This window comes from Limanda limanda, chromosome 12 (genome assembly GCF_963576545.1).
Source record: "Limanda limanda chromosome 12, fLimLim1.1, whole genome shotgun sequence".
Lineage (NCBI taxonomy): Eukaryota > Metazoa > Chordata > Actinopteri > Pleuronectiformes > Pleuronectidae > Limanda > Limanda limanda.
This window is the reverse complement of record NC_083647.1, coordinates 24,249,238-24,275,716: the sequence shown is the minus strand read 5'-3', so window position 1 is coordinate 24,275,716 and position 26,479 is coordinate 24,249,238. Positions and strand designations below refer to the sequence as shown.

General features: G+C 43.6%; 1 protein-coding gene across 1 annotated transcript in view; it reads right to left on the bottom strand.

Moving 5' to 3' along the window:
• gfra4a (GDNF family receptor alpha 4a) overlaps positions 1 to 11,983 on the bottom strand; it is an 88,136-nt gene extending 76,153 nt beyond the window's left edge. The window contains exon 1 of the mRNA XM_061082189.1: positions 11,971 to 11,983. Within this exon, the coding sequence (XP_060938172.1) occupies positions 11,971 to 11,983 (13 nt within the window). The remainder of the gene's footprint in view (positions 1 to 11,970) is intronic.
• Between the last annotated feature and the right edge of the window lie 14,496 nt (positions 11,984 to 26,479).

Below are 26,479 nucleotides of genomic sequence, written 5' to 3'. Positions count from 1 at the left end.
GGTGGCTGGCTGTAGAATAGGTCATAAATCCTGCCTCCTCCATGTTAGTGGACGGGACAAAAAGGTCAAAGAATTGTTATACTCTCAATGATGGTTTCTTTTGGACGGTTCTTATCCGGCGATCCGTCTGATCGCTTGATGTTATCCATAGGCTGTATATAAAGATGCTCGTCATGACAACTGTCAAAAAATGAAGCCAAACCGCCATGATCGCCCTCTGGTGGCTGGGTGTAGAATAGGTCATAAACCCTGCCTCCTCCATGTTAGTGGACGGGACAACAAGGTCAAAGAGGAAGTCAATTCTATCAAAGATGGTTTCTGTTGTTTCTTATCAACCTGGTTTAACTTCAAGAGCTCCAGGGAGTGTGGGTTTAATTCATGTTATTTCAAGCTGTATAAACGGGTTGATTGAAAACTGAGACTGACCAGTGATTGGTCGGAAGCGTGTATGAGTGGACGGCGATCTTTACCGTGCAGAATCTGGCTCCAAAAGGCGTCAAAAGCACCAAGATCGCGGCCCCAGGAGCATAAAGTGCACACGTGTGTGGTTCAGGAATAACGTTGTTTCAGTGACAGTGTAAAGATGTTTTACAGTTTCCTGAGCAGAGTGAGACCTCCCCCTCGTCTCTGCCTCTGTGCGGCCCCGGGTCCATCAGCACTGTCTGAATGTGGAAATGTGTCACATTTTCAAACACTGAGGTCCAACGTTCAAGCACATCAGTCACGGCCGGTGATTTATTGACTAAAGCTCCGGCTCTGAATTCACATCAGGACTGTGGCCGCCGCCCTCGTCTCCCAGAGGGCCGCGCTGCAGCGGCGTTCCGTGGCCCGTGGCGAGCGCCTGCAGGCTCGCTGACCTGACTGCCGGGAGGAGAGCGGAGAGAGGTAGCGCTTATTAAAGCCGACATACAGATGTTTGCAGCTTCCTCTTCTGGTCACTGATTCACTTCATTATTCACTCGCTCGTTCACTGAGTCACCGACTCGCTCTCTAATTGGCCGGGTCACTCTCTTCCCTTTTCACGACCTCAGGAAACCCACACTTCATAAGTCACTCGGTGCCTTGCTCACTACCTCACTACCTTACACTGGCAGTGTGTGTGTCGGTGCTGGGAGCTTTGGAGCAAAACAACCTTAATCCCCAGTGGGATCGAACCATGTGGGTAGTTTCAGTTTTATCCGCCAGCATTTTGGAAACAGCTGCTTTATCGACTTTTGCCACAAAGTCAATAGAGATAGAAGTGAATGGGATTCTGTTTGTGGGGATCAAAACAACAATCTCCAGGACAGTCTATATTTTTTGATATCATAAATTGAGGGTTTTTATTGGGACGACAGAATGTTCTGCTCCAAAACTTTGTCAAAACAAGACGTGCACACATCTCACTTTACTGGGAGACAAACAACCATTTGCTCTCACACCTTCAATCAATTTAGTGTCTCCAATAACCCGCTCAGACACAGAGAGAAGCAGGGCCACTCTTCAAGACGTGGCTATCAGAAATTACTTCTCTATTACATATGGAGAAAATCCGATACAGTTTGACAAACAATCTTAAACAATTCTACAAGATCTGGCAGCCGTTCTTACACCACCTTGCTCAATTTGATGGAGATTTAGAGCAGCTATGAGACTCACAATAGGCCACTCACCTCTTTTTTTTTATATATTTTGTGTATTAGTGATGCATCAATAACACATTTCATTGTCTTGAGTTTGTTAGTTTTGTTTGTTTGTTTTTTGTTCTGTTTTTATGCCTTTTTTCTTTCTTTCTCTTTTCCTTTCATTTTGGCATAATTTCTTACTTACTCCTAGTATTTGTCTGTTTGTACTTAACTACCTGAAAAAACTTAATAAACATATTGTTAAAAAAAAAACTTCCACTGGCCTTTGCATGCTTATCCCTAGAAAACAAATCAAAACCTCGGCAGGATCATTTTAAATTCAATCCAACACTTGTAAATCTTGATTTGCAGACTAATTACTGCTTTATTTGTTTTTGCTCTCCTGTTTTTTTTAAATGGAAACTCTTTAAAAAGTAAATTGGAAAATAACTTTATGTGTTTAACATGCATGAGACGCCCCTGTGGCTCCTTCCAGGTTTTTCTTGTGCCATCACAGTAAATTGCAAACTGTCCACCCTCATGCGGGAAACACAGCGAGATGAATATTAATATGACGCCACCGACTGTTTGTGTTGTGGCGATGAAAATGAAATCTTTGAAGCTACTGGGAGGAGGAGAAGTTGTTTAAAGGCACAGATCGTGTTGACTCGTCCTCTCAGTCAAGGGCACGCCGCACATTTCAGGATCCGCTCTCGCTCGTGTTCATCCGCTCTCTTTGTTTTCACAAAGATCTGCGGCGACGTCTCCGAGCAAACTGTTTTTCACGGCTAATCTGAGCCGCCTGGAGCCGCTCGCCGGGGGGGGCGGGGCCAGGCTGCTCAGTGTGCACATCCACAGTGATTTACAGTATCAGGGCCGAATGATGTGGAAACAGCGTGAACAGAAGGCCAGGTCAAGTGTGTGTGTTTGTTTGTGTCTCATGGGGTTGGGGTTTCATTTGTTCTACCAGAAGTCCACTGATGGGGGGGGGGCTTGAGATAGGGTCCACATGTATTTACATTCCACCCGCTGCCTGTTTCCTGCACGTGAGCAGACGCACTGAGAGGAGAAGAAGGACAGAGACATGACGAGTCCTGGTGCTTGATGGGCTTCTGCTGCAGCTTCGTCTGATGTGACGCTCGTCCTTGTCGCTGTTGTTGAAGTCCTGATTAATTATTAAATTCTGGGTCACTGCTATTAATATCTGGCTTAAATCTGTCAGGCGGGGGGAAACTTTGAGACTTTTATTTGAGCCAAGATTACAGAAAATTACAGATTTAATTTATAGACACGCTTATGTACATTTTCTTTACTGTTCTTTTACAGTTTAAAGTGTTTTTGAAAAGCTAAATAGAAGTAAAATAAAAATAAATCAGATTTTCTAAGATGTATTTGGTTGATCCCAGCTTTGGTATTAAATAATTAATATTGTTTATCAACTTAAAAAACACAAATTAATTAAGTTATTAATTATGTTAATCTTATTTGTTTGCATTCATTTAAACAAACTCCCCAACAACATTCTTTTTTCAGTGCGATAAAACATTTTAGAATGGCCTTTAAATAGGATTTGAATATGATTTTATAAATTATAATCAAATACCAATTCTACCAATAGATTATTCTTAGTTTTATTAGGGCCCGAGCACTGATCAAAGGTCAGGTGATGCCCTATTGAAATTGTTGAAATTGGAATCTACCAAAAGTCCTCAGTGATTTGTGGTTGTGATTTAAACGAGCTAATTGATATCATAGTGTCTCTTTGCACTTTATGTCCAGATCTCCACGTGTTTCACTTTCACCCAGTGAGCATTAGCTCTGTAATTGTAAAACCTCCTTTGGTTCTAATTCTATAAGTCACACACCGCTCCTAATAATCTCATTATCATGCTACGTGATCACAGCAGGTTCCGAGGCACCTGCAGCAGAATGACACCATCACAGTCACCAGTAACACGTTCACAACTCCATCACACTCTGAGGGAAGTGATGAAGAGAAGCTCCTCTTCTCAAAACCGTCTCGGTCAGGTGAAAACCTCGAAAACATCCGGAACTGAGCTTCTGCTTTTGGGACTTGACCTAATTATTTAATTGTTTCTGTGACAGGTTGATTGTAGTCAGTTTTCATTATTTTTCACCGTCACTGCAGCACTGAATTTATTGCATTTGGCTGATCTATTTTGGTCCGTTTGATCTTCATCTAATTCTCTAAATCTAATCATATTGTCAACCCCAGTGACAGTGAGGAGCCGGCAGGTGAAGAATGGGGACGGCTGGAGACCTGAGGAGGAGGAGCCGGGCAGGAGGAGCTGGGGTGGAGGAGCCGGGAGGTTTTGGGTGGGGTGATCCTAACTCCCTCTGAATACTAATCTCTTGGGTAAAGGACCCTATTATTTCCCAGAACCTCTCGGAGGTACAGTGTCCCTGCCGCTCTGCCACAGCCTCAGATCAGACTCAGACACACGGAGACAGACAGGGACACAAGAGAATAGACTCAGTCTGATGCTCTAAAGGAGAAGTTGACAGTTTGGGAACTGTCACTTTCAGAGAATGTAATTGTCGTCTTTGTGTGTTAAATATAGGGTGACAGAAAAGGAACATTGTCACTTTATACGATGGAGATTGGAAGCTAATGGAATTTCCAACAGAGCCACAAGACTTCCAGCTAAAATTCAGTTAATGGCTTAATTACATGGTTTTGTTTTCACCCCTGTTGGTTTGTTTCTTTGTTTGAAAGCAAGATTACACAAAACTACTGGAGGGAGACGACCAAACTGCAACACTACGTTTTGGTGCAGATCTGAATCAGGGGCTGGATTAAGGATTTAAGGTCTTTAACATTGTGTTTTCCAACATTTTCACAGTTTTCCCAGGTAATAATTCATGGATCTTGGATGAAAAATCTTCTATTTATTGGGCCTTGACTGAAGTATGAACTCTACTGAGTGAAGTTCCAGTTGTACATGTGTTAAATGCACAAGATGCAAACATGGAAACTTTAGGTCAAACTGATATCTATGTTCTCATAAACAGGCAGCGCTCCCAATATGTCAGAGTTTTGAGAAACTTGAATTGGTTCTTTTTATTTTCAATGGCTCCTACATTTCATTTGTATAGAACTGGTTACAGCTCCTCTAAAGGAACAAATTCCCATTCAAGTAACCTGGTGACTTCACAACATTTTACTGGTTTTATCCCATTATCCAAATCTTGAATCAAATATATAATTTTATATATTAATACTGAGGGTCTGAGAAATACCTGCTCCATAACCAGAAACCAGTGATACACACCTTGACCTGACCTCAAACCCACTGAACCGCTCAGCTTCATCACATCAACACAACCAGGCTCTTATTTAATCCTGTCCTCTAACGATGTCTTGAACCGGAGCGTTGAGCCGTGCAGTGATTCACCTGAAGGCTCAAAGACAAAATGCATAATAACTCACTCGGCCGGTTCCTGTGAAAAACATCTTGCGTCTAAACAAACCAGGATATTACTTGTTGTTTTTATCTTCAACTGCAGGAATCTGACCTCATCAAAGCGCAGCGGTTGAAAGCAAAAGAGCGGCGGAGACGACGAGTCTGGAGTGAGAGTTGCATCTGATGAGAGTGAAAACGTGACTGAATCTAATTTAACGCAGGAGACTCGGAGACGGCTTCGTGACGGTGAAGTGGAGAACGAGTGATTGAGATAAAAGACTCTGTTTTGCCTTGGAGAGCTGGAGGATGACGACTGGCCGGAAGATCAGAGGGGCGAGGGAGTGTAGGATGGATAGATGGATAGATAGATAGATGGGTGGATGGATGGATAGATTAATAGTAGGATGAATAGGGGGATGGGTGCATGGATAGATGGATGGATAGAGGGATGGATGGATGGATGGATGGATAGAGGGATAGATAGATTGATGGATAGAGGGATGGATGAATGGATAGAGGGATAGATAGATGGATGGATAGAGGGCTAGATAGATGGATGTTAGAGGGATGGATGGAAAGATGGAAGAATAGATGGATAGATGGATGAATAGATGGATGGATAGATGGATGAATAGATGGATGAATAGATGGATGAATAGATGGGTAGATGGGTAGATAGATGAATAGATGGATGAATAGATAGAGGGTAGATGGATGAATAGATGGATAGATGGTTGAATAGATGTTAGGAAAGATGGATGAGTAGATAGGTAGATGGATGAACAGATAGATGAATAGATGGGTAGATGGCTGAATAGATGGGTAGATGGATGGGTAGATGGATGAATAGATGGATGAATAGATGGATGGATAGATGGGTGAGTAGATGCATGAATAGAGGGATGGATGGATGAGTAAATGGATGAACAGATAGATGGGTAGACGGATGAATAGATGGATGAATAGATGGATGATAGATGGATGGATGAATAGATAGATGAATAGATGGATGGATAGATGGATGGATGAATAGATAGATGAATAGATGGATGAATAGATGGATGATAGATGGATGAATAGATGGATTAATAGATGATGAATAGATGGGTAGATGGATGAACAGATGGATGAATAGATGGATGAATAGATGGATGAGTAGATGGGTATATATGGGCTCGGCTTGCTTGGTGTGTGTAGATGGATTGTGTGTAGATGGATTGTGTGTGTAGATGGATTGTGTGTAGATGGATTGTGTGTGTAGATGGATTGTGTGTAGATGGATTGTGTGTAGATGGATTGTGTGTGTAGATGGATGTGTGTGTAGATGGATTGTGTGTAGATGGATTGTGTGTGTAGATGGATTGTGTGTAGATGGATTGTGTGAAGATGCACGAAAACGTCTTTTTCCTTAACCCTGCCGGATCCCAGGACGAGATAAGAACATGATTCCAGAGGAGGAAGCAGATGTGTGATCCGCCGGCTGGTTCTCTGCCGATAAACAGTTTTCCTGACAGAACTCTACAAATCTCTACAGAGCCGACGGCCGCTGAAATATTCAGACTTCCGCCGCAGCGTCGCCCGGTACATCGGGGGACTCGGCTTTTCCCCGAGTCACTTCCCATGATGTGATTTTTGCCCTTGAAAATGTAATCACACCCTTTAAATAAGGTTCAGAGTGAATCAATCCTCTCCAGTGTGGCTGAGTGCAGCGGAGAGATACAAAAAAGAAGGAAAAGAGCGTTGAATCACTCATTCTGTGTTAATTGTCCTTGCTTCTTCCCTTTTTTGGTATCATGATAATCCCAAATAAACCGAAATGCATCATCATTTTCACAGAAAAAACTGAAACGGCTTAAAAACACGGATTTACCCTTAACCTTTGACCCATAAGAAACTCAGAAACCCTAATATGATCATTGATTTGTAAGATTCTGGATATTTGTTTGTTAATTTAGCTAAACCGTGTATACACATATTAAAAAATATTAAAACTTTTTCCCTTTTTTGGTATCATGATAATCCCAAATAAGCTGAAATGCATCATAATTTTCACAGAAAAACTTAAATGGCTTAAAAACATGGATTTACCCTTAAACTTTAACCCATTAGAAACTCATAAAGGCCTTAATTTGATCATTGATTTGTGAGATTCTGGATATTTATTTGTTCATTTTGCTAAATATACACATATAACTATACACATATTAAAAAAATATTAAAACTTCATTACGTCAAGCTACGTCAACTCTCGAGACATAAATTGCAATAATCCCCAGAACAGCTGGTTATGTTTTTTTCTGGCGTCGCGATCGTTACCTCCGACTGTCGCTTCCTGACAACATAAAAAGCTGCCTCTCAAAAAGGAAATAAATGTTTCAACAAACCATTAAGGAAAAACTCTGCTCCGTTTTGACAGTTTCATTCCGAGCGGTGCACGTGCGTGCCGAGCCAGATGTTGGTTAGCGTGTAGCCGGCTATGATTGCTGAGGCCGTTAACGCTAACTGACAAGCAAATGCAGCCGTTAAAAGAAGCCATGGGTCTATTTTTTCGACAGAAGAACTTGAGTCTGACGTCGGGTTTTTTCTCCCGTCATGTCAATCGAAGTCGTCTCTTTAAAGCTGCACTGGAAACATCTGACAGGTTGTTTTTTTTCTTCATACCTGTGAGCCACAGAAAATGCAGTTCAAAGAACAATCCTGCCAGAAGCAATGTCTCCAAATTACAGCAGAGCTCAATTTCTTAACGTTTCCCTTTTCTCCCCCGTCCCCTCAAAAAAAGAGCAGAATATTAGAACGAGTCCCCGGGAGGCTGAGCTTCAGGATGTAACTCAGCTTTTCAACGTTACGCTAAGAACCAGGAAACAAGCGAACTTCACACGAAACTACAGCGTGGAAAAGACATGATAGTATCACAGCAGTGGACTGACATTACTTATGATTTATGTGCTTTCTGATGGTTCCTGTCATTCTATATCCATCCCTTCTAGTTCCTGCTTCCACAAATACCAAACACTGGGTTCTGCCCTCGAACAGGAGAGCAGTGATGAGGAGTGATGGCTTGTCACGGCCGGGTTTACGCCCACGATCATAGAGAACAACTCCCACAGCCTATGTTAGACTGTCAGCAGCATTAGAATCTATAGGAGACATATCATGCTTTTAAACCGTTTATAAACCGAGGCTGCGAAGAGGAGCTGCAGAAAGCATGAAGACAGTGATGCATGTTCTGAACATCAGAGCGTGTAAATCTTTTCCAGTAAAAACCTAAATTAAGATGAATGATTCTAAGACGTCTCCTTTAATGGGAAAAAAAACCCAGATACAGGATGCAACACGTTTTGTTTTTCTGTGTTCATCTCAAACTATGAAGAGAACCAGAGCTTTTCTAAAAGAAAGTCACAATAAGAATATATTAAGATGTCCCCATGATACAGATTTCCTCCGGGGACGATCTACATATATTTGCAGTTTTGGATTCTGTGTGGTGAGATAAGAGAGAGGAGCTTCCAGCCTCCGGTCCGATTAGCCACACTTTACTGGAGCCTACTACTCAACGTCCCAGTCAATGAAGCTTTAAGTGTAATTAAATCAGTGCGAGTGGGAATAAATCACTGCACGGAGATGAATCATTAAAGAAAATCATAATTCTCTGAAGTTTTCTGTTATGCAAAGTGTGTTTCTAAATCCAAAGGCAATTTGAAAAAACATTTTGTCTGCTTTGCTGTGTGAGTAATTACAAACGGTGTGAGGTCAGTCACAGTTTTATTCAGGAATAAACTCAGTTCTCTAATCAGATCAGCAGAGTTCAAAGTCGTCACTTCACAGCCACATCCTGTCTCTGATCAATTAAACCACACAGACAGACACACACACACACACAGTACTCGTGTGGTTTGAGCCTGTTGCTTTGTGACTTATGAAGCGATTGAACTGATCACGATGTTACAATACATCAAATAAACCTAATATGAAAAAAACACTGACGAGCTACTTCTGAAATGCTAAAGAAAGTTTAGCTAAATTACATATAGAAAGCTGAACAAAAATGTTATGGTAATTACTTCATAGCTTTTAGGAAAAGTGAGTCTTGACCAAAGTGCTGGACGTACTGATGTTCATGAACTTAGTACTTATGGTACTTATAGTATATTTAATATAAAGAAAAATTGTCCAAATCAGATGCCGCAATAGAGAAGAACTGTATTAAAAAAATATCAGGTAAAAACCAAATTACAATTTGCTGCATTCTGTGGTTTTAGATCTGAGTGAATCCACTTGAGCTGCTTCTCTTTACAGAGAGATTTTCAACAAACTAAAATATAATGAGACTTGCTTTTGCAGAAAGGTAACACATGCATATTGTTCTCATCCCAATCCGAGCGCTGAGTCCTGTGATTGGACTCGGACACGTGATCACGATGTTACAATACATCAAATAAACGTAATATGAAAAAACACTGACCAGTCACATCAAGACAATTTAGCTAAATAACGCTATAGAGAGCTAAAAGCTAACTAACGAGGAAGAGAGCTGAGTTAATTAACGTTAAAGTAAATATCAGGTAAAAAAACAAATAACAATTTGCTGCATTCTGTGATTTTAGATCTGAGTGGATCCATTTGAGCTGCTTCTCTTTACAGAGAGATTTTCAACGAAGAGTCAAATATAATGAGACTTGCTTTTGCAGAAATCTAACACATGCTTATCGTTCTCCGATTGTGAGTCGTGAACCCCGTGCACGTGCAGGAGACAGACGTGTGTCTCCTGTGTGTCTGTGTGCGTTCAGCATTCTGCAGTTGTCGTCCTGTGAGGTGAGAGGTTTCCCTGCGGAGGAGGAGGAAGAGGAGCGATGGCTCAGGATCTGCGGAGATTACACAGGAGGCGCATTGTCATCCTTGGATTCTTACTTGCACACACACATGATGATAAATGAAATATTCATGAAGGTGCACGCTGGGTTCATATGGAACCCATTGATATGCATACATGCTGGATATATGCACACACACTCGGTTCCTGTATCCACATCACACATCGTTGCACACGTTGATACCTGCACTCAGAAATATTCTCCTTTCATTATTTTCACGTCGTGCTGCTGGATTTTCTCTTTTGTCTCCACAGTATTGATCTGGAGCTCAGTGGGGGGGGGACCAGGTTACTCTGCACCACACAGATACCACACGTGTTCTGGAAGCACCGGGTCACGGCTCTGTGGTGTTGGTCTGTTCGGCTTAACCCCCGGCTGTGTGAGGGCAGGAGGCGCCGCCAGAGCTCAGCTGCCCCCCCGACCCTCCGGACAGCATGGGCAGCAGCACCCCCACTCCCTCACAGCATCATTAGTAAACTGACCGACCTTTACATCCAAATACAAACAACAACTTATTCAGGTCAAGCTCCCGTAGAGGCGTCTGCGCTTTGCTGATTTTAAAAGCATTGACAGGATGATGGATAATCCACCGACTGTGCCGGCTCGGAGAAGCTCTATTTCCAATGGGGGGGGGGGGTGGGAAGAGGGAAACCCCAGGTGTGATCACCTCGATAACGGTGGAGGCTGAGAATGGGGGATTTAAACGTGGAGCTCAGAACAGTCGGCTGTGGGTTTACAGGAGATTCACCTGGGCTCCTCCAGATGAGCCTCTTTAATTGGACTGATCTGGCTGACCAGTGCAGTCTCTGCCTGTCTGCACCCCCGGAGGACGGAGGAGAAGAGGGAGGAAAGCAGAGAAAAGGAGGAGGTGGAGAGTAAGATGTGAGGGAGGGAGGAGGAGGAGGAGGAGGAGGAGGAGGAGATGCTGCCTGGCTGCAGATGAGCCAACCCTGTTAAACTGCTCCTCTTATCTCAACACCAGGAAATGGATCACTAAACTCCTTCTGTTTAAATCAGACTCCGGGGGGGGGAAGAAATGGTCACATGAGGAATGCGTCTGAGGAACACGGCGGCGGCGTTAAGTCGAAAAAACTTATCTCCAGAAGTGTTTCCTGTCTTTGAGAAAGCTGCAGAGCGGCAGCGGGAGAAGAAGAAGAAGAATCGTTTTCATGAGTCTGCGCCGCAGCTTTCTAAATATTTGATGCGTCTGCCTCGGCTCAGCAAAGGTGACGAGTCACATCGTGGTGGCGAGTGTTCAAAGTGTTCAAAGGCGAACTTCTTCTTCATGTGAAAATACAGAGTCGTCACATCTCGATTCGCACCAATTTTGTTGCAAAGCTGGAACCTTGCAAACACAACATTTCCAAAGTCTGGTTTAAGTATTTTATTCTCTCTGCTGTGTTTCTTTCATTTTTTTGTGAAACCAGAAGTTACCATACTTAGAGGAGCAGGGGGCGGAGCCTCGAGGACACTGCACGCCAAACTACACCTGGGCCCTGCTCCCATTGGTCGATACTAGCTGTCAATCACGCATCTGTCCCGAAATACATGATGCTTTATCATGACTTTATTTGCTCTACATGTGCCCCTCAGTAACAAATGTGGAGCAAATAAAGAAGTTAAAGGGCAAAATGATGTATACATGAAAATGTATTTTTCTTTAATTAGGTAATTAGGAGTCATGTTTACACAAAATAGTTCTATAATAACATAAAACTATTGATGAAACAGCTCGTCTCTGTGACACTTTGACGTTTCACTGCTGCAGACGACTTAATCCCACACACCTCATTTCTTCATGAGCTTCTCGATCCTAAAACCCTGAAGATGGTGAAACGTCTCAGAGCTTAAAGTATTGATGTGTTCAGAATGAAAGTCCGGTGTCGGAGAGAAGCCGCCGCCGACAGTGACGTGACGCGTCCCGTTAGAAAAGAGACGTCTCTGTTGGATTCACTGGAACTGAAGAAACTCTCTGTCAGCGTGTGGTTTTTACAGTGTGGAGCCTCTTCCCTTCACAAACTATCTTTGACAAGTACTGACAGCGACATGCCGTGCAACCAGAACACTAACTCTCAGCAGCCATGTTGGATTTACACCAGCCATCTAGTTACTGTGACCCCCCCCCCCCCCGGCAGCGGTGACGCTCAGCAGCAGATTGAGATGAGGAGCTGCAGCTGAACGCTCTCTGCTGTGATTTGCTAATTAACATACGTGTTGGAGCTCAGTGAACCGACCTCAGTGTCACTCAGCGCCGGGTTCAGCTCATATATCACTTCCTCAGCAGGAAGCAGCTTTGGTTCTCAGTTGCTAAGGACTTTCTCTCTGGAGTTTCTCCTCCAAGGCTCAAGTAAAAACTCTAGAAAATACTGAGAATAACAGCTGGAGATTCTCTGGAGGATTCAACCTGATGAACGGACGCAAAACGAGAGAAAAACCCAAAAGGAATAAAGATACAAAAGACACAGGGAACCAGAGGAAGACGTCAACTTTGAAAGACAACGAGATTCAAGAGGCTCACGTTGATGTTCTCTAAACACAATCATGTCAATTCTGCAGTGGAATCCAAACGCTGGGTTCAGCTCATATATCACTTCCTCGGCAGGATGCAGCTTTGGTTCTCAGTAGGTTGCTGAGGACTTTCTCGCTGGAGTTTCTCCTCCGAGGCTCCTGGTAAAATATCTAAAAAATACTGAGAATAACAGCTGGAGATTCTCTGGTGGATTCAACCTGAGCAATGGACAAAAAACAAGAGAAAAAACCCAAAAGGAATAAAGATACAAAAGACACAGGGAACCAGAGGAAGATGTCAACTTGGAAAGACAACGAGATTCAACAGGCAAATGTTGATGTTCTCTAAACACAATCATGTAAAACTCCTGAACTCCAGTTCCACCACACGCTGCATTAACCATGAAACAGAGCGACGCCAAGAAAACAGTTGACTGCATTGAAACGCAACAATAACAAACAAGGACGTCTCATGAACATTTAACATGGACAGGCAGTGAAAAGGCTTCACTGGGACGGAGGGATGTTCACACGGCTCGCACTGTCAAGCCCTGGAAAACCAAGATGTCTGCACACGCCACGCACACGCATGGCAGCGTGGCAGGGTGGCAGCGTGGCAGCGTGGCAGCGTGGCAGCGTGGTAGCGTGGCAGCGTGGCAGCGTGGCAGCGTGGCAGCGTGGCCCCGGCCCTGAGCTGACAGGCTTTGACAGACAACCAGAGGAATTGTTATTCAGAGGCCCACGAGTGTTGGGATGATCCTTAAGTGTCTGACAATTCATCGCTTTGACACCAGATAGACGTTAAACCACAAATCTCTGCCTCGCGCTCACTTACAGCACATCACGATTACAGACAGAGCGACAAAGCTCAGAGCGAGTAAACCATCTTTTATTGGGTGAGCGTGACACGATGTGACGATAACGTTCCCGATCCCAAACTCGCTCCGGAGGTGGAATGTCAGCGGCACAAGATTTACACGCTGCAGATGGAAACGCCATTTGTTCATCAACACAAACTACTGATGACGGTTGAGGAGTCATCGACATTTGACCCAGATGCATCATGATCGCCCCCTGGTGGCTGGCTGCAGTAAAGGTCATAAGCACCACCTCCTCCATGTTAGTGGAAAGGACCAAATCAAGATGGTTTCTGTAATTTGAGGTAGTTCTAACCGCACTGGTGTTTGTTCATGTTCCTGATAAGTTGGGTATTAATAAGTAATTTGAAGCTATAAAAAACAGGGTGAAATGATTGACAGATGAGACTGACTCGCAATTGGCCGAGGGTGTGTATGCACAGCAAAATCGGGAGTGTTAATTCAACTCACAGTGTGTGTTAAATTTAACACTTTTTCTGAGTTTATATAATCCTCACGGATTCTGAGTTAAAATTACACTTTGAAAAGTGTTAATATTTTAACTCTTTAATAGTGATAAATATTTGACATCCTTGGTGTTATTTTATGACACCACATAAGTGCACCTTTAACTCTAAATTGTGTTATTACCTTTCACTGTGAGTGTTAATTTTTAACATACATAGTGTTATTTTATGACACGTTAAAGTGTATTTTTAACACTAAAATCATGTTATTTCATTTCACTATGAGAGTTAATTTTTAACATACATAGTGTTATTTTATGACACATTAAAGTGTATTTTTAACACTATAATGAGAATGAGGGTTAGTCTCACACCTGTCTTGATAAAGAGAGCTGAGGGATTTTGTTATGGTTCATTGGGTGCAGCCGAGAGAGGAACATGGCTCCTCCCATATTTTATGATCAACTCCACCTAAAGTGAATCTAACTCAGTCAACACCCACCAACTCAAAAATATTAACACTGAAAAAACAACACTACAGATTTTGCTGTGTGGGCGTGACCTCGACACCACGGCTCCACCCCCATGATCACTCCAGCATAGATCTGCTATCGTCTGATGATGATGAATTGGCCTCTGGAGGAAACGGCCTCAGTAGTAGACGGCAGAAATCTGACTCATTTCATTCATCACATGAGTCAAATGTTTGTCGTCACACAACCCAACACAAACAGCAATACTTTGTGTATTTGATTCTATGGACTTAATCTGGACTTTCTACCAAAGGGCCTGGATGGAGAAAGTCCTCAGATAATCCAGAGACTCTCCCTCGGACATCCGGTGTCAGTGCAGGTCTGAAAGCTGAGTTCTTCCTCTTTTCCTCGACACTACACAAAGCCAGCTCAAACAGGATTTGGTCAAACTAGAAACAGAAATCATCCCGACGTGTAGAATCTGTTCATAGAGATTATTGCTGCACTGACTGGCTCCAAATAAGGCCCTCAGCACGAGATGGCAGAGTTCGTATTCAGGCTGTTTGGCCTCATTTCTGGCTTGTGGAGGGAAGTAGAGACGTGTCCTCTCCGATCCAAACACTGGATGATCTGATGCACTGAAATTGAAATTGTGACACTTTTAGTACAATTCATTTAAATCCTACGTTTTAAACCATCAAAGCTTTAAACGCTGAGGCTGGAATGTGGTTCTTTGTGCTTCGCTGACAGGTTCGTGTTGTACAGAACGAAGGGGATTTGTCTGATTACGAGGTTGAAACTTAGTGCAAAAGGAAGAAAAAGCCGAGTTCTAAAACAGAGGATCACATTAACACACACCCGTCGCTGAGTCAGACACATTAACAATACTTCCGACACGCTCCAGTGAGCAGTGTCAGCAGGAGTCGGCCTCCAGGTCATGAAACTTTCATCCCACTTCCGTCTTCATCAGGCTCCACAACGCAACTGTCAACAAGTCACAGCCCGAAAGTTTTATCTTCACTTTCCTCAAGGTTGTGTAAAAGTTTTTCATTTCCAGACAATTATAAATAATAGAGCAGTTATTCTAAGGTGAAAAAAACAGTTGTTAGCGCTGATGACAGGAGGAATTTGAGAACTTCGGCGCTCTTGACGTGTCATTAGCGGGATGTATTGTTTGTGTTTGTTCACTTTAGTGGGTCACTTTTGTTGTTCCGATGACAGACGTGTCGACGTTGACACTTTCCCTGCCTCGGCTGTCAACAAACAACGTGGTTCAAGTCTTAAAAACCCGTCTGACAGGCGACCACGGGGACGAGCGGTTCAGGTTCCTGGATGGGGAGCGCGTGCATCTGTAAACAAAAACCTCTCCGATAGCGACGCCTTGAACTTGTACCCAGCAGCCACGAGAACCCGCTAAGCGCCGCCTTGTATTCATCAGTGGGCCATTTGGTGCGGCCTCTCGCTGGGTGTTCGGCTGGCAAGTGACAGGTCGGTGACAGGGCTTTCATCACCGCCGTGGGCACGGAAAGCCCAAGTCGCAGGCGGGTCCCAGTCGGCTCGGTGTGTGTTGTGCAGCCCAGATCTGTCCCAGCCGTCTCGCTGCTTCTCAGCTTTGACTGGGAAGTGATTCCGGAGCCAGACGTGATAAATATTCCATCTGCCGAGAGGCTGTTTGCCTCCCCTGCTCCTCGGCAGAATGAGCCATGAAAAGACCAGCCTGCCTGCTGCCTGTCTCCGTGTGTGTGTGTGTGTGTGTGTGTGTGTGTGTGTGTGTGTGTGTGTGTGTGTGTGTGTGTGTGTGTGTGTGTGTGTGTGTGTGTGTGTGTGTGTGTCTCTGTGAGCCTCATCACTCCTTCTTGCTTTAACTTTGTCCATCTATCTTGTCTGTCTGTCTGTCTCTGTCTGTACCTTCTTGTCTGTCTGTAAACCTGCCGACCTGTTTGTTTTTCTGTTTTCTGCCCCAAGGTGCATCTGCCTGTCTCTGAGTTTATTATCAGCATGTATCCGACTTACTGTATGGAGTTATGAACAACAAATACTTGTATTTGAATACTTTTGAAACATCTTTTTATGGGGTAAATACTACTGCACTTTCCAAAACTGGGAAAAAACATCTTTGAAAGGTTAAAGCTCAGCGTTTAAAAGCTTAAAATATAATAAAGAACCATCTTGCATGAGTGAAACTAAGTTTTGAAGCTTTGCATAATGTTTTCAAAGGCTGAAAATAGTCAAAACCTCTGCAAACTTTATGATCTTTAGTTTAGTTTTGCTTCGTCAAATGTGCAGCAGTTTCACAAGGAGTAATACTAAACTACCCACAATCCTCAGGTGTAATAGCAACATCTCTGATTGGTGGTATGATATTTATCCCCTTTTGTCTTATTATGGTAACTGCTCTCATTGTGTTTCCTCTGACACACTATTCATTAAACCATGATGTGTTTTCTCTTCTGACGCTTTGACACGTTGAGGAGTTAAAGTTCACTCGGCTGAGAAAGAACTGTCCAACGTGTCTGTGTCCTCTGTGTGACTCGGACCGGTTCCCTGCCAGTGTCTGTGTTTGCCTGGTCTGTATATACAATGTCCAAAGTGTCTCTCATCGCTGTGGCTGCTCCACTTTGGCTGTACGCCTTCACGCCACCTCTGCATCTCCATGACGTGTTTTTGGAGGAGAGCCCAGGCGGACGCCAGTGGAATCGGCAGCGGGAGCCAGAGACGGAGCACATTTCTATTCCTGCAGGAAGAATCCTCTGCACCTCATGCGGATCTTGTAATTCATCAGCGGCACGGTGAAGCCGGACACGTGACGAGCGCCGGATGACACCGCATCGCTCCGACCCGACGCCTCCGGGCGGGCGACCTTCAGTGCTCTCACTGTAAATCCTTACATTTATCTGGCGCGTGCACTATCTCAGCGTGACAGAGAGCCGGAGCTTTCATCGTGACTTCTATTCAAAGTTTAATGATTCTCGCAGCTCACACTAAGTCCTGAGACGGAGCCGCGGCCCTGACCTGTCGTCTCATATCCACATCCTGATGTAGTGGAGACTCACGGAGGAAATGTACCACAAAAGTGCCACTTTTATTGGGATATGTGACTCACTGAGCTGTGGTGGGGGGGGGGGGGGGGGGGAGTTGATCCAGTGGGACAGGCTCAGCAGATTAGGTTTTTTTTTTTTCACTATCCCTGCGGTTAACAGGTTTTTCACATGACCAGTTTTACTGCAAAGAGAAAGATCTCTGCCATTTATATAATATGACACTGGGTCTTTTTAAACGAGAAATATGGGAAGTTGGTGTAATACCTGCAGCGGGTTAATAAGGGAGGTGGGGGGGGGGGGGGGGGGGCTGGCGGCTGCAGGAGAACCCTATCCCTTCAGTGTCATCATGAAACGCACGCTAAGAAATATTGAAAACCCTGAAAGCAAACATTTGGGTTTGATTGAGAAACGTAAGCTGCTTTCGGACTCGCACTGAACTCCTGATAATCTCCTGTTATCCCGAGGGGCCGTTTCTCCTTCCAGCCCCCCGGTAGAAAAAGAAAATCCAGATAATACTCTGGAGGATTCACCAGGAGCGAGAGATAACGTCTCGAACACATGACACAAAACTGAACAAATATCTAAGGATGAAAAAGTGGAATCATAAACAAAGAAGACACCGATGAAGATGTGAATCTACACACACACACACACAGTCACACACACACAGTCACACACACACAGTCACACACACACAGTCACACACACACACACACACAGACACACACACTTTTCTGTTTCCTGGCCAGACTGTTAGTATTGTTTTGCTTTTCCCGTCACGTCCTGTCAATGTTTTCGCTTCTTTTCAATTTCAACCAGAACACAGTTTTTGTTAAGTTCCCATTTTCACTTGGTCCTTGTCTTGAGATTTGTGAAAGTTTTAGGCATTACACTGAAAAACATCCTCGGAAAGGATGAATTATGGAATTATGGAAATTGTGGAAATGAAATATATTTCAGCCACAGTGCTGTTATCTCATAAAATATAATCTGGGTTTCTACACGGCACCACCTGTTAACTGAAGAAATAACAAACTATGCAGATAACTCTCTGCGGCTCTGGAGATATAAAGTATTACATTTCTGGCTCAAATATAAAACCATATTTTATTCTGGAAGTTTTAGAGCCATCTAATATTTACGGAATAGACAGTAAAGGATTCACAACATGATTTTGAATGGAGTGGATCTGTGTGTGTGTAACAGTCGCAGCCTTCAGTGGATTCAAGTCCATTTTCATTAGCTCACTTTAACCTGACGGCTCTTCTAACATCTGTCTGGGGGGGAGTTTTCATGTCGACACAATGAGAGACGATAATCAAAAAGACAATGAGAGAAGAAGAATCCACTCGCCATTGTTATTGAGAAACACAACATTATCCTCAACTGTTAAATGATATAACGGCAGATTGTTTAACTGCAAAGTTTACAAGGATTCTCATTCAGACACGATTGAGAAGATTATATCGGGTTAAAACTATTTGCTTATATTGAAAAGAAGAAATTTCAGTTTCTATATATAAAGAATCAGTAAAAATACGACTGAGAGGTAAATTTCTATTCCTTCTGACACAAAATCCATCATCTATAAACAGTTATTCCTCAATGATTAATCGGCATGTCTTCAAACTGTGGGAGGAGCCTGCAGAAAACCCCAGGGTTCAAACCAGCAACCCTTTTGCAAACCACTCGAGCACCAAGCGCCTCCCGACTGAAAGTCACCTTTGCATTTTTAAACCTTTTTCTAACACCAGATTCCACACACTCGTAGATATCTGGGAAAAACAAAGTCCTGTATCACGAGATGAACAAAATCCTGATTCTGCCCCTATCACCAGATCCATGTCAAATACGACTGAGAGGTACATTTCTATTCCTTCAGACGCACAATCCATCATCTATAAACACTTATTCCTCAAGGATTGATCTGCATGTCCTCAAACTGTGGGAGGAACCTGCAGAAACCACATGGGACCTCTGTTAGCTCATTTCAGAGCCTTCTACCAAGTTTAGTCCAAATCCATCAGTACATTTGCGTCCTCCTGCCGTCAAACAAACATCCAAAGAAGACAAACTTCACTTCCCGCTGCACTTGCTTGAGTGACTTTGATTTCCTAACGCACTTGTTGGGACGTCTGAATTCTCTCGTTGCCTCCGAGTTGTCTCCAAGGCTGCAAAAAGTCTTTTTTGTAACAAGAGTGCGTCTTTAATCTTTTAAAAGTGACAAATGTGTCGTGTTAGTTGTCCGCCCTCCGAGCAGCCGTCAGACAGAAGACAGAAGACATCAGGGAGACGGCGTCAAACTCTAGATTCACAGTGACGTTGTTTTGTTCGCAGAAAAACAACAGAAGAGATGAAACCTTTCATGGTATCAACTGTTTCTGTCCGAGTGTCTGGAAGCTTCGGCTGGAACAGGAGCCAGGGATCCTGTTGGCTGTTCACACAGGAGGAGACACAACCTTCTCTGCCAGCTGCGTAGCTGCTAACTCAATCAAAGCAACACTTTTAACTCTTCAACTGTCTTTTTATGGACGAGCAACAGAGACGTCCCTCCTGAGACAATCCAGTTTGGAATAATATCCAAGAATGTTGGTCACTCGGCTTTGAAAAACAAAAAGCTTTACAATAAAACTGTGCTTTCCATTATCTGCTTCACGTCTGCATCAATGAGCGAGTTCCCCCCCGATCGGGTGTCGTGTTTTAAAGGAAGTGGTTGTTCTGCTCGAGGGAAACTGGGCGGAAAACTTTGTTGCTTTGTTTGAATCGTCTGTGTTCTCCTCCCACGTGAGATCGGATTCATGTTCTCACAGTTTGCTCTGATCTGTGAGATCGATGGAACAGAATCCAACCGGGTAGAGAACACAAGCTGCTGGTGGCGCAGGATGGGAACAAGCTTAATATGCTACGAGAAATGATTTTACACCGGATATTTATGTTGGCACCTTTTATTAAGTAGAAAACGATTTGGAGAGATTTCTACAGGAGGGTTTTGACAATGGTGTTTCAGGCTGCGTTTCTCTCGTGATCAAACACAATCCATAATGCTGCATTGAGTAGATTAACTAATGTGATCGATACAAACATAATTTTGCACCTTCATCAGAGAGAAGGAGACATTAGTCCGTGTCCTATCCCTAAGCTTAAAAAATCATAAAGGGACACAAAAAAAAACACTATGTTGAATTTAATAAATGTTGTTTTCCAAAACCCTGGACAATCCCCCAAAATTCCATGGCTCTGAAATATATATATTTTTTTAATATTTTGGGATATTTATTGTTTTACATTGAGAAGAGTTAAGAGTGAAAGCGGAGAGAAGAGGAGACAGTTAGAATCGTACCTGCAGCTTCTGCAGACTCTAGTATAGACTCAAATAGATGTTATTGGCTTTTAAAAGTTGATCCACATATGCAGAAACCAGATAAAACATGTTAATATGTAATTCATATAAGAGAAATGATTTTAAGCAACATGAGCACATCTTAAACTGATATTTAAAAGAAAAGGAGATAAAAAGATAGTTATACAATTCTGATCCATAACTGGGTATCGTTTCAAGTATATTTGGTACCAATGGCAACATGAACGTCCTAACATTGAGCTTTATTAACCAAAAATACCCAAATTCTCAATTCATCTGTTTTATTAAAGTGAAGCCAGACAAGAGCTCGACTGAGATAAAACTCAAATCTCTGTTTCAACACCCGACTCCCTCTGCTGCTCCCCTGCAGAGACATGAGATTTCCTCCTTCAGTATAAAATGTCCGGTGTAATTCAGAAAGAAGATAACACCCCCTCATACAAAATGACTGTTAGAGAACCAGGGAAACAAATTATGTTTTTTTGCCCCCCCCCCCTAACGTGCTTCCAAAATGCAGCTCAGGCACTTTTTTTGAAATGTGCAACGGAGGCGAGTGGCCGGGTGGCGTCTGTGTGTTCACGCCGAAGAATAAGCAGGAAGAGGGGGTGGGGGGGTGGGGGGTGGGACTTCAAAGCGGCGTTTTCGTGCCACCAGAGTGTTGCACGGATAATAGACTTAAGGGGCTGATTTATCAAACAGCAGACTCCAGGACTCTAATGTGGGAGATGTGTGTGTGTGGTTTGAGAGTTTCTGGCTTTGTGTCGGCAGCACAGGTTCACGGGTGATATGCTGCCCACACACACACACACACACACACACACACACACACACACACACACACACACACACACACACACACACACACACACACACACACACACACACAGACACACACATCTCCTTCACACGACGTCCACCGACAGACCCCGAGCTCCAATCCAACTCTCCACTGGTCCCAGCAAAACCATATCGGAGAAGGCATTAGCCGTGCCCCCCCAACCGTCAAGCTGCAAACAATTCGAATCGACTCCATGATTAAGAATGGCCGATTGATTGTGCTCGGTAGAGTGAAGGCCTAATACGCATCAATAACAAAGCCTCACAGCGAAGTCATTAATTGTGCAGTGGTGATGACATTCCGTTGACATTCTGATATGTAAATTCCGTGACTTTCTTTTTTTAATGATGTGATTGTAGATGAAAGTGCATGAGAGAGAACTGCTGCAAAGGCCCGAACGACCAACTCGGAAAAAACTGTGAGCATCAAACAGCTCTTTACACTCTTCTGTGTTCTAGTTGGTGGTCTTTAATATTTCAGTGTTTTCACGCTGGCGATCGAGCGGACACCTCCCACCAGGTGCGTGTGAAGACCCGCTGCTGAGGATCGATCGCAGGTTGTGAAGCTTTCAGGCGATGACAGGTGAGGTCAGAGAGAGAGAGAGAGAGAGAGAGAGAGAGAGAGAGAGAGAGAGAGAGAGAGAGAGAGAGAGAGAGAGAGAGAGAGTTGATGAAGCCTCAGGGACACAGACGGTTATTGTTCAGACGAGCCCGGTGATCAGAGGTGAAGGAAGAAGAGTTTCCTCATCAGCAGAAACTCAAATCGTTTGAAACAATAAAACTGACCCAACCGCAAACTGAAAAGTTGCATCACAGGATTTTTTTTCCACATAATTTACTTCACTGATTAGTTTCAATCTCATTTATAACTGTTTATTTTACCAATAAATCTCTTTACATCTTATTCTAAGCTCCTGGTTACTTTCAGCTCACCAGTTCTTCCCCATTGTGTCAGACACATTAAATTACTTTCATCTGATTTGATTATGAATTATTACTAGACTTTATAAGATGGATGACGTTACGGCCAAAGCGTCCCAAACACCCCCTGGTGGCTGGTTGCAGAATAGGTCATAAGCCCCGCCTCCTCCATGTTAGTTAATGGGACCTGGACTAAACTAAAAAGTTAAACAGATGTTTATTAAAGATGGTTTCGGTCATTTTAGGTGATTTTGAATCAAGAATTCAGTTTTCCGATAAATGTATTTGTAATTTCTCATTAGATTGACATGATTGACAGCTGAGACTGACTCATGATTGGCTGAGTGCGTGTATTGACAGGACCCCCCCCCCCACACTGTGAAGACCCCTGACTCCATCTCCAGTCACAGTCCACTGATGCAACACAGCGTTTGTGTTTGTCGAGTGCAACATGAGGAGAAAACAGCAAGTGTGTTGCTGCACCACAATGACATTATGAGTAATTGTGCAGCTTTTTTTATTTTGACCAGAGCTCAGGGGAGGAGGCAGTGGGGTGGGGGTGGGGGGGTGGGGGGGGGGTGAGATGCTGCTGCCGGGGACGGTGGATTCAGCTGATAAATCCAGTATTTGTACAGATCTGGGAGAGGATTTAGGAGAATAGGGGGAAGAAGAAAAGACGGCTTTGAGGACAAACGGACAGAAAGGTCAGCGAGAGAGAAAGTGAGTTAGAGAGAGAGAGACAGAGAGAGAGTTACACAAAGAAGCAGGAGGAGGTGGAGGAGGGGAGTAAAGGTGAGAGGAGGAACGATAGCGCTGAGGCTTAATTACAGGTCCGTCCCCTGTTCTCCGGGTCAGACCGTGATTCACAGCCAACGGACGAGCAGCGTGTGTGTGTGTGTGTGTGTGTGTGTGTGTGTGTGTGTGTGTGTGTGTGTGTGTGTGTGTGTGTGTGTGTGTGTGTTTTTTACCAGCTACACACAAAGTCCATAACCTTATCTCTGCTGGGAGGGTCACAGCTATGGACTCACACTACTGTAAATAATGATTGTGAGGGGTTGGAGGGAGAGACGGGCTGCAGAAGAGGAGGAGGAGGTGGAGGAGAGGACGGGATGCAGAGAGAGATGGAGGTCAAGTGACAGAAGGTGGAGGAGAGAGAGAGAGGAAAAGTTAAGGGGTTGTGTAGCGATGAAAACACAACACTCCAGCTTGACTTTCTGGACGCCCTCAATTTGTCCATCTTTTATATGAAGTGTGAGAGCAAAACTCAAACGACTGCAGGTGGTGAAGAGGGAAGGAAGAAAAAACAATTTCCACATTAGAGGAGCAGGATGAAAGCAACATGTTTCCTCAGCTTGATTTCTCCAGGAGGAAGTAATTTTCTCCCACTTGCGATATTCACATTAGAATGAGAAGGACAATTTAAATTCCAGCCGCAGACTTTCTAAAAGTGAAACTAATACAAAGCTGCGTAAGTAGAAATCTAAACGAGTTCTCCGCCGCTGAATATGTGACTGTTTGTGAAATTGAAAAACCGGTTTAGATCTTGTCCTCAGGACATTAGGAATCCGCATCTTCCAGGACTAAAAGAGGAGGAATAGTGTTTGTGTGGAGGAGGAATCAGATCAGTGATTTTCTAAATGTGTATGTAAAGTATACCGTGTATTACAGTGCTTGTAAACGTTGAGTCAGCATTTTCTCTACCCATCCACCCTCCTTTTCCATAACGACTACCAGGGCTGTATTCACCGCACGTTTAAATTTGAGAATGAAAATGTCCAAGTCAGTTTCTCCTGAGACATTTCTGAAGAAAGACCACAGTTCAGTAAATGTCTGAACGCAGCAATACAAAAAGCACACCACACACTCGTCCAAGTCCCAGACTCACTCGTCCCGAAACCCTCTGAGCAAGTACTTTTCTGTAATTACACCTTGGATGGACCTTTGTATTAAACGGAGAGTGAGAGAATTAACCTTATGTAAGTTAAGGGATTAGATAGTGGGTGGAGGGGGGCAGAGGGGAGAGCAGAGAGGTAACTTCAGGGAGGGAGAGAGAGAGACAGAGGGACACTGTCGTACTTGTTAAAAAAGCACGGCAGCTTCTTTTTAACAACCTGAGGGACAGAGACGGGAGGATGACTAAACTCCACATGACCTGGGGCGGCGCTGGAAGCTCTGACACGAGACACACGAGACACAACGAGACACAACGAGACACAACGAGTCAATTAGACCGAACACGGGACTGAACCGAGCGTGAGCACACTCCGAATGCTGCCATTTTAAAAACTGAGAGATTAGTTAGATGTTCATACAGCTGTGTGCACATGTGTATCAGAATTTAATCTGATTTGTAAACTCTGCATCTTGAAAACGAGACCAACTGATGGATCGTGTTTTATTGAACGATGTATTGACGGCGTAGGTCGAACCGGAACGAGACGGTCGTGTCCACAGAGGATTTCCATGACCAACCTCACCAGCTTGATGGAACGATTCGTAACCAGAGGACGATGAATCATGGGAGAGGTCGGGTCCAGAAGGTTCCAGCCTCCATGTCTCCCGGGGACGGAGGGACACATTTGTCGCCCACATTTGTAGGAGCCTTCGAAATGGGACGTCAGGTCACACCGCTGAGACACAATCCGTCTTCAAATGAGAAGCATGTGACGCACAACTAGGGTTGCAAAATTCCGGGAATATTCAAAGTTGGAAACTTTTCATGGGAATTAACGGGAATTAACGGGAATATACGGGAAATGTTGTGGGTAATTATACTAACTGTGTTTACCTTGTCATATACAGACATAAATATAAACATTTTGTTTTGTCATCGCTTCTGCATCGTTGTGTCATTCTTAACATAGGTCTTTGCACAGAATTTGCAAATGTACACAGCCTTTCCTTCTACATTGGATGGGTTGAAATGTCTCCACACATGAGATATACAGTTATTATGATGGAAGAATGCACAGAGGAGGGTTGAAATTCAACTTACAGCATGTGCTGCATTCCATACATCTTTAAAATAGAGTTTTGAATGATGTTTTTATTGCTCAGCGTGTAATTTGTGTAGTTTTTTTACCTTTAAAATTCCCGGGCTTAACTTCCCATGGAAAGTTTCCAGAAATTTACTGGAAACTCTCCGCCCCTTTGCAACCCTAATCACAACCAAAGATTCTCGAGACGTTTTTTCATCACAACAGAATTATTACATTTCATTTAGCTGAGGCTTTTATCCAAAGCGACTCACAATAAGTGCATTCAACCTCGAGGGTACAAACCAAGAACAACAAGAATCAAAAAATTTACAATTTCTTCAAAAATAAAGCAAAACTACAAAATGCAATAAGTAAGTGCAATTTAAGTGCTACTAAATTGTTAGTTTCAAAAATTGCTAGTAATTTTTTTTAAATGTTTTATTCAAGATAATGAAGCATTGAGGTTTAGATTGAGGATTAGATTTCCAGTTGTAGAACTTTTATTTTGTTTTAGCACATTGTTCGTATTGAATTGCAGCTGCTAAACCACGATAACAAAAAGTGGAAAAATAAGCTCATGAACAGAATCAATCTCTTTTGCTCGTTCACTTTCTCGCTGATGAATCGTGTGTTTAAGCGCCGAAGACATCACATGCATGTAGTTCTCGTGTGTAACCACAGCGACGCTACACAACGACAGAGAATCAGTCGACAATGTTTGGAGTGAGGAAAAATAAATTCTCTCATGCTAAGATCTGACACACGGAGCTTAAACATCCACAGCAGAAGCTCTGACCCCATCATGAAACCCACTCTGCCATCTTTAAGCCTCGGGAGCAGCAGCAACACGTCTCTGCCCCTCCCTCCATCACTTGTCCTCTATATGACTCAACCCCCCCCCAGCCCCCCCGCCATCTGACGAGCACATTCCTAAAGCTCGCTCCAGCACGACAGACGAGTCCACGGAAAGTTGGCGGCTCACAAACCGACCGGTGATGTCACGGTGAGCTGACGCTTTTTTGGTTTCGGTCCAAGTCCCATCTGCTAACATGGAGGAGGTGGGGTCACTAATGTGTGGACTACTGCAGCCGCCCACCAGGGGGCGATCAAGATGATTTGGCCTCTTATCTGTGTCA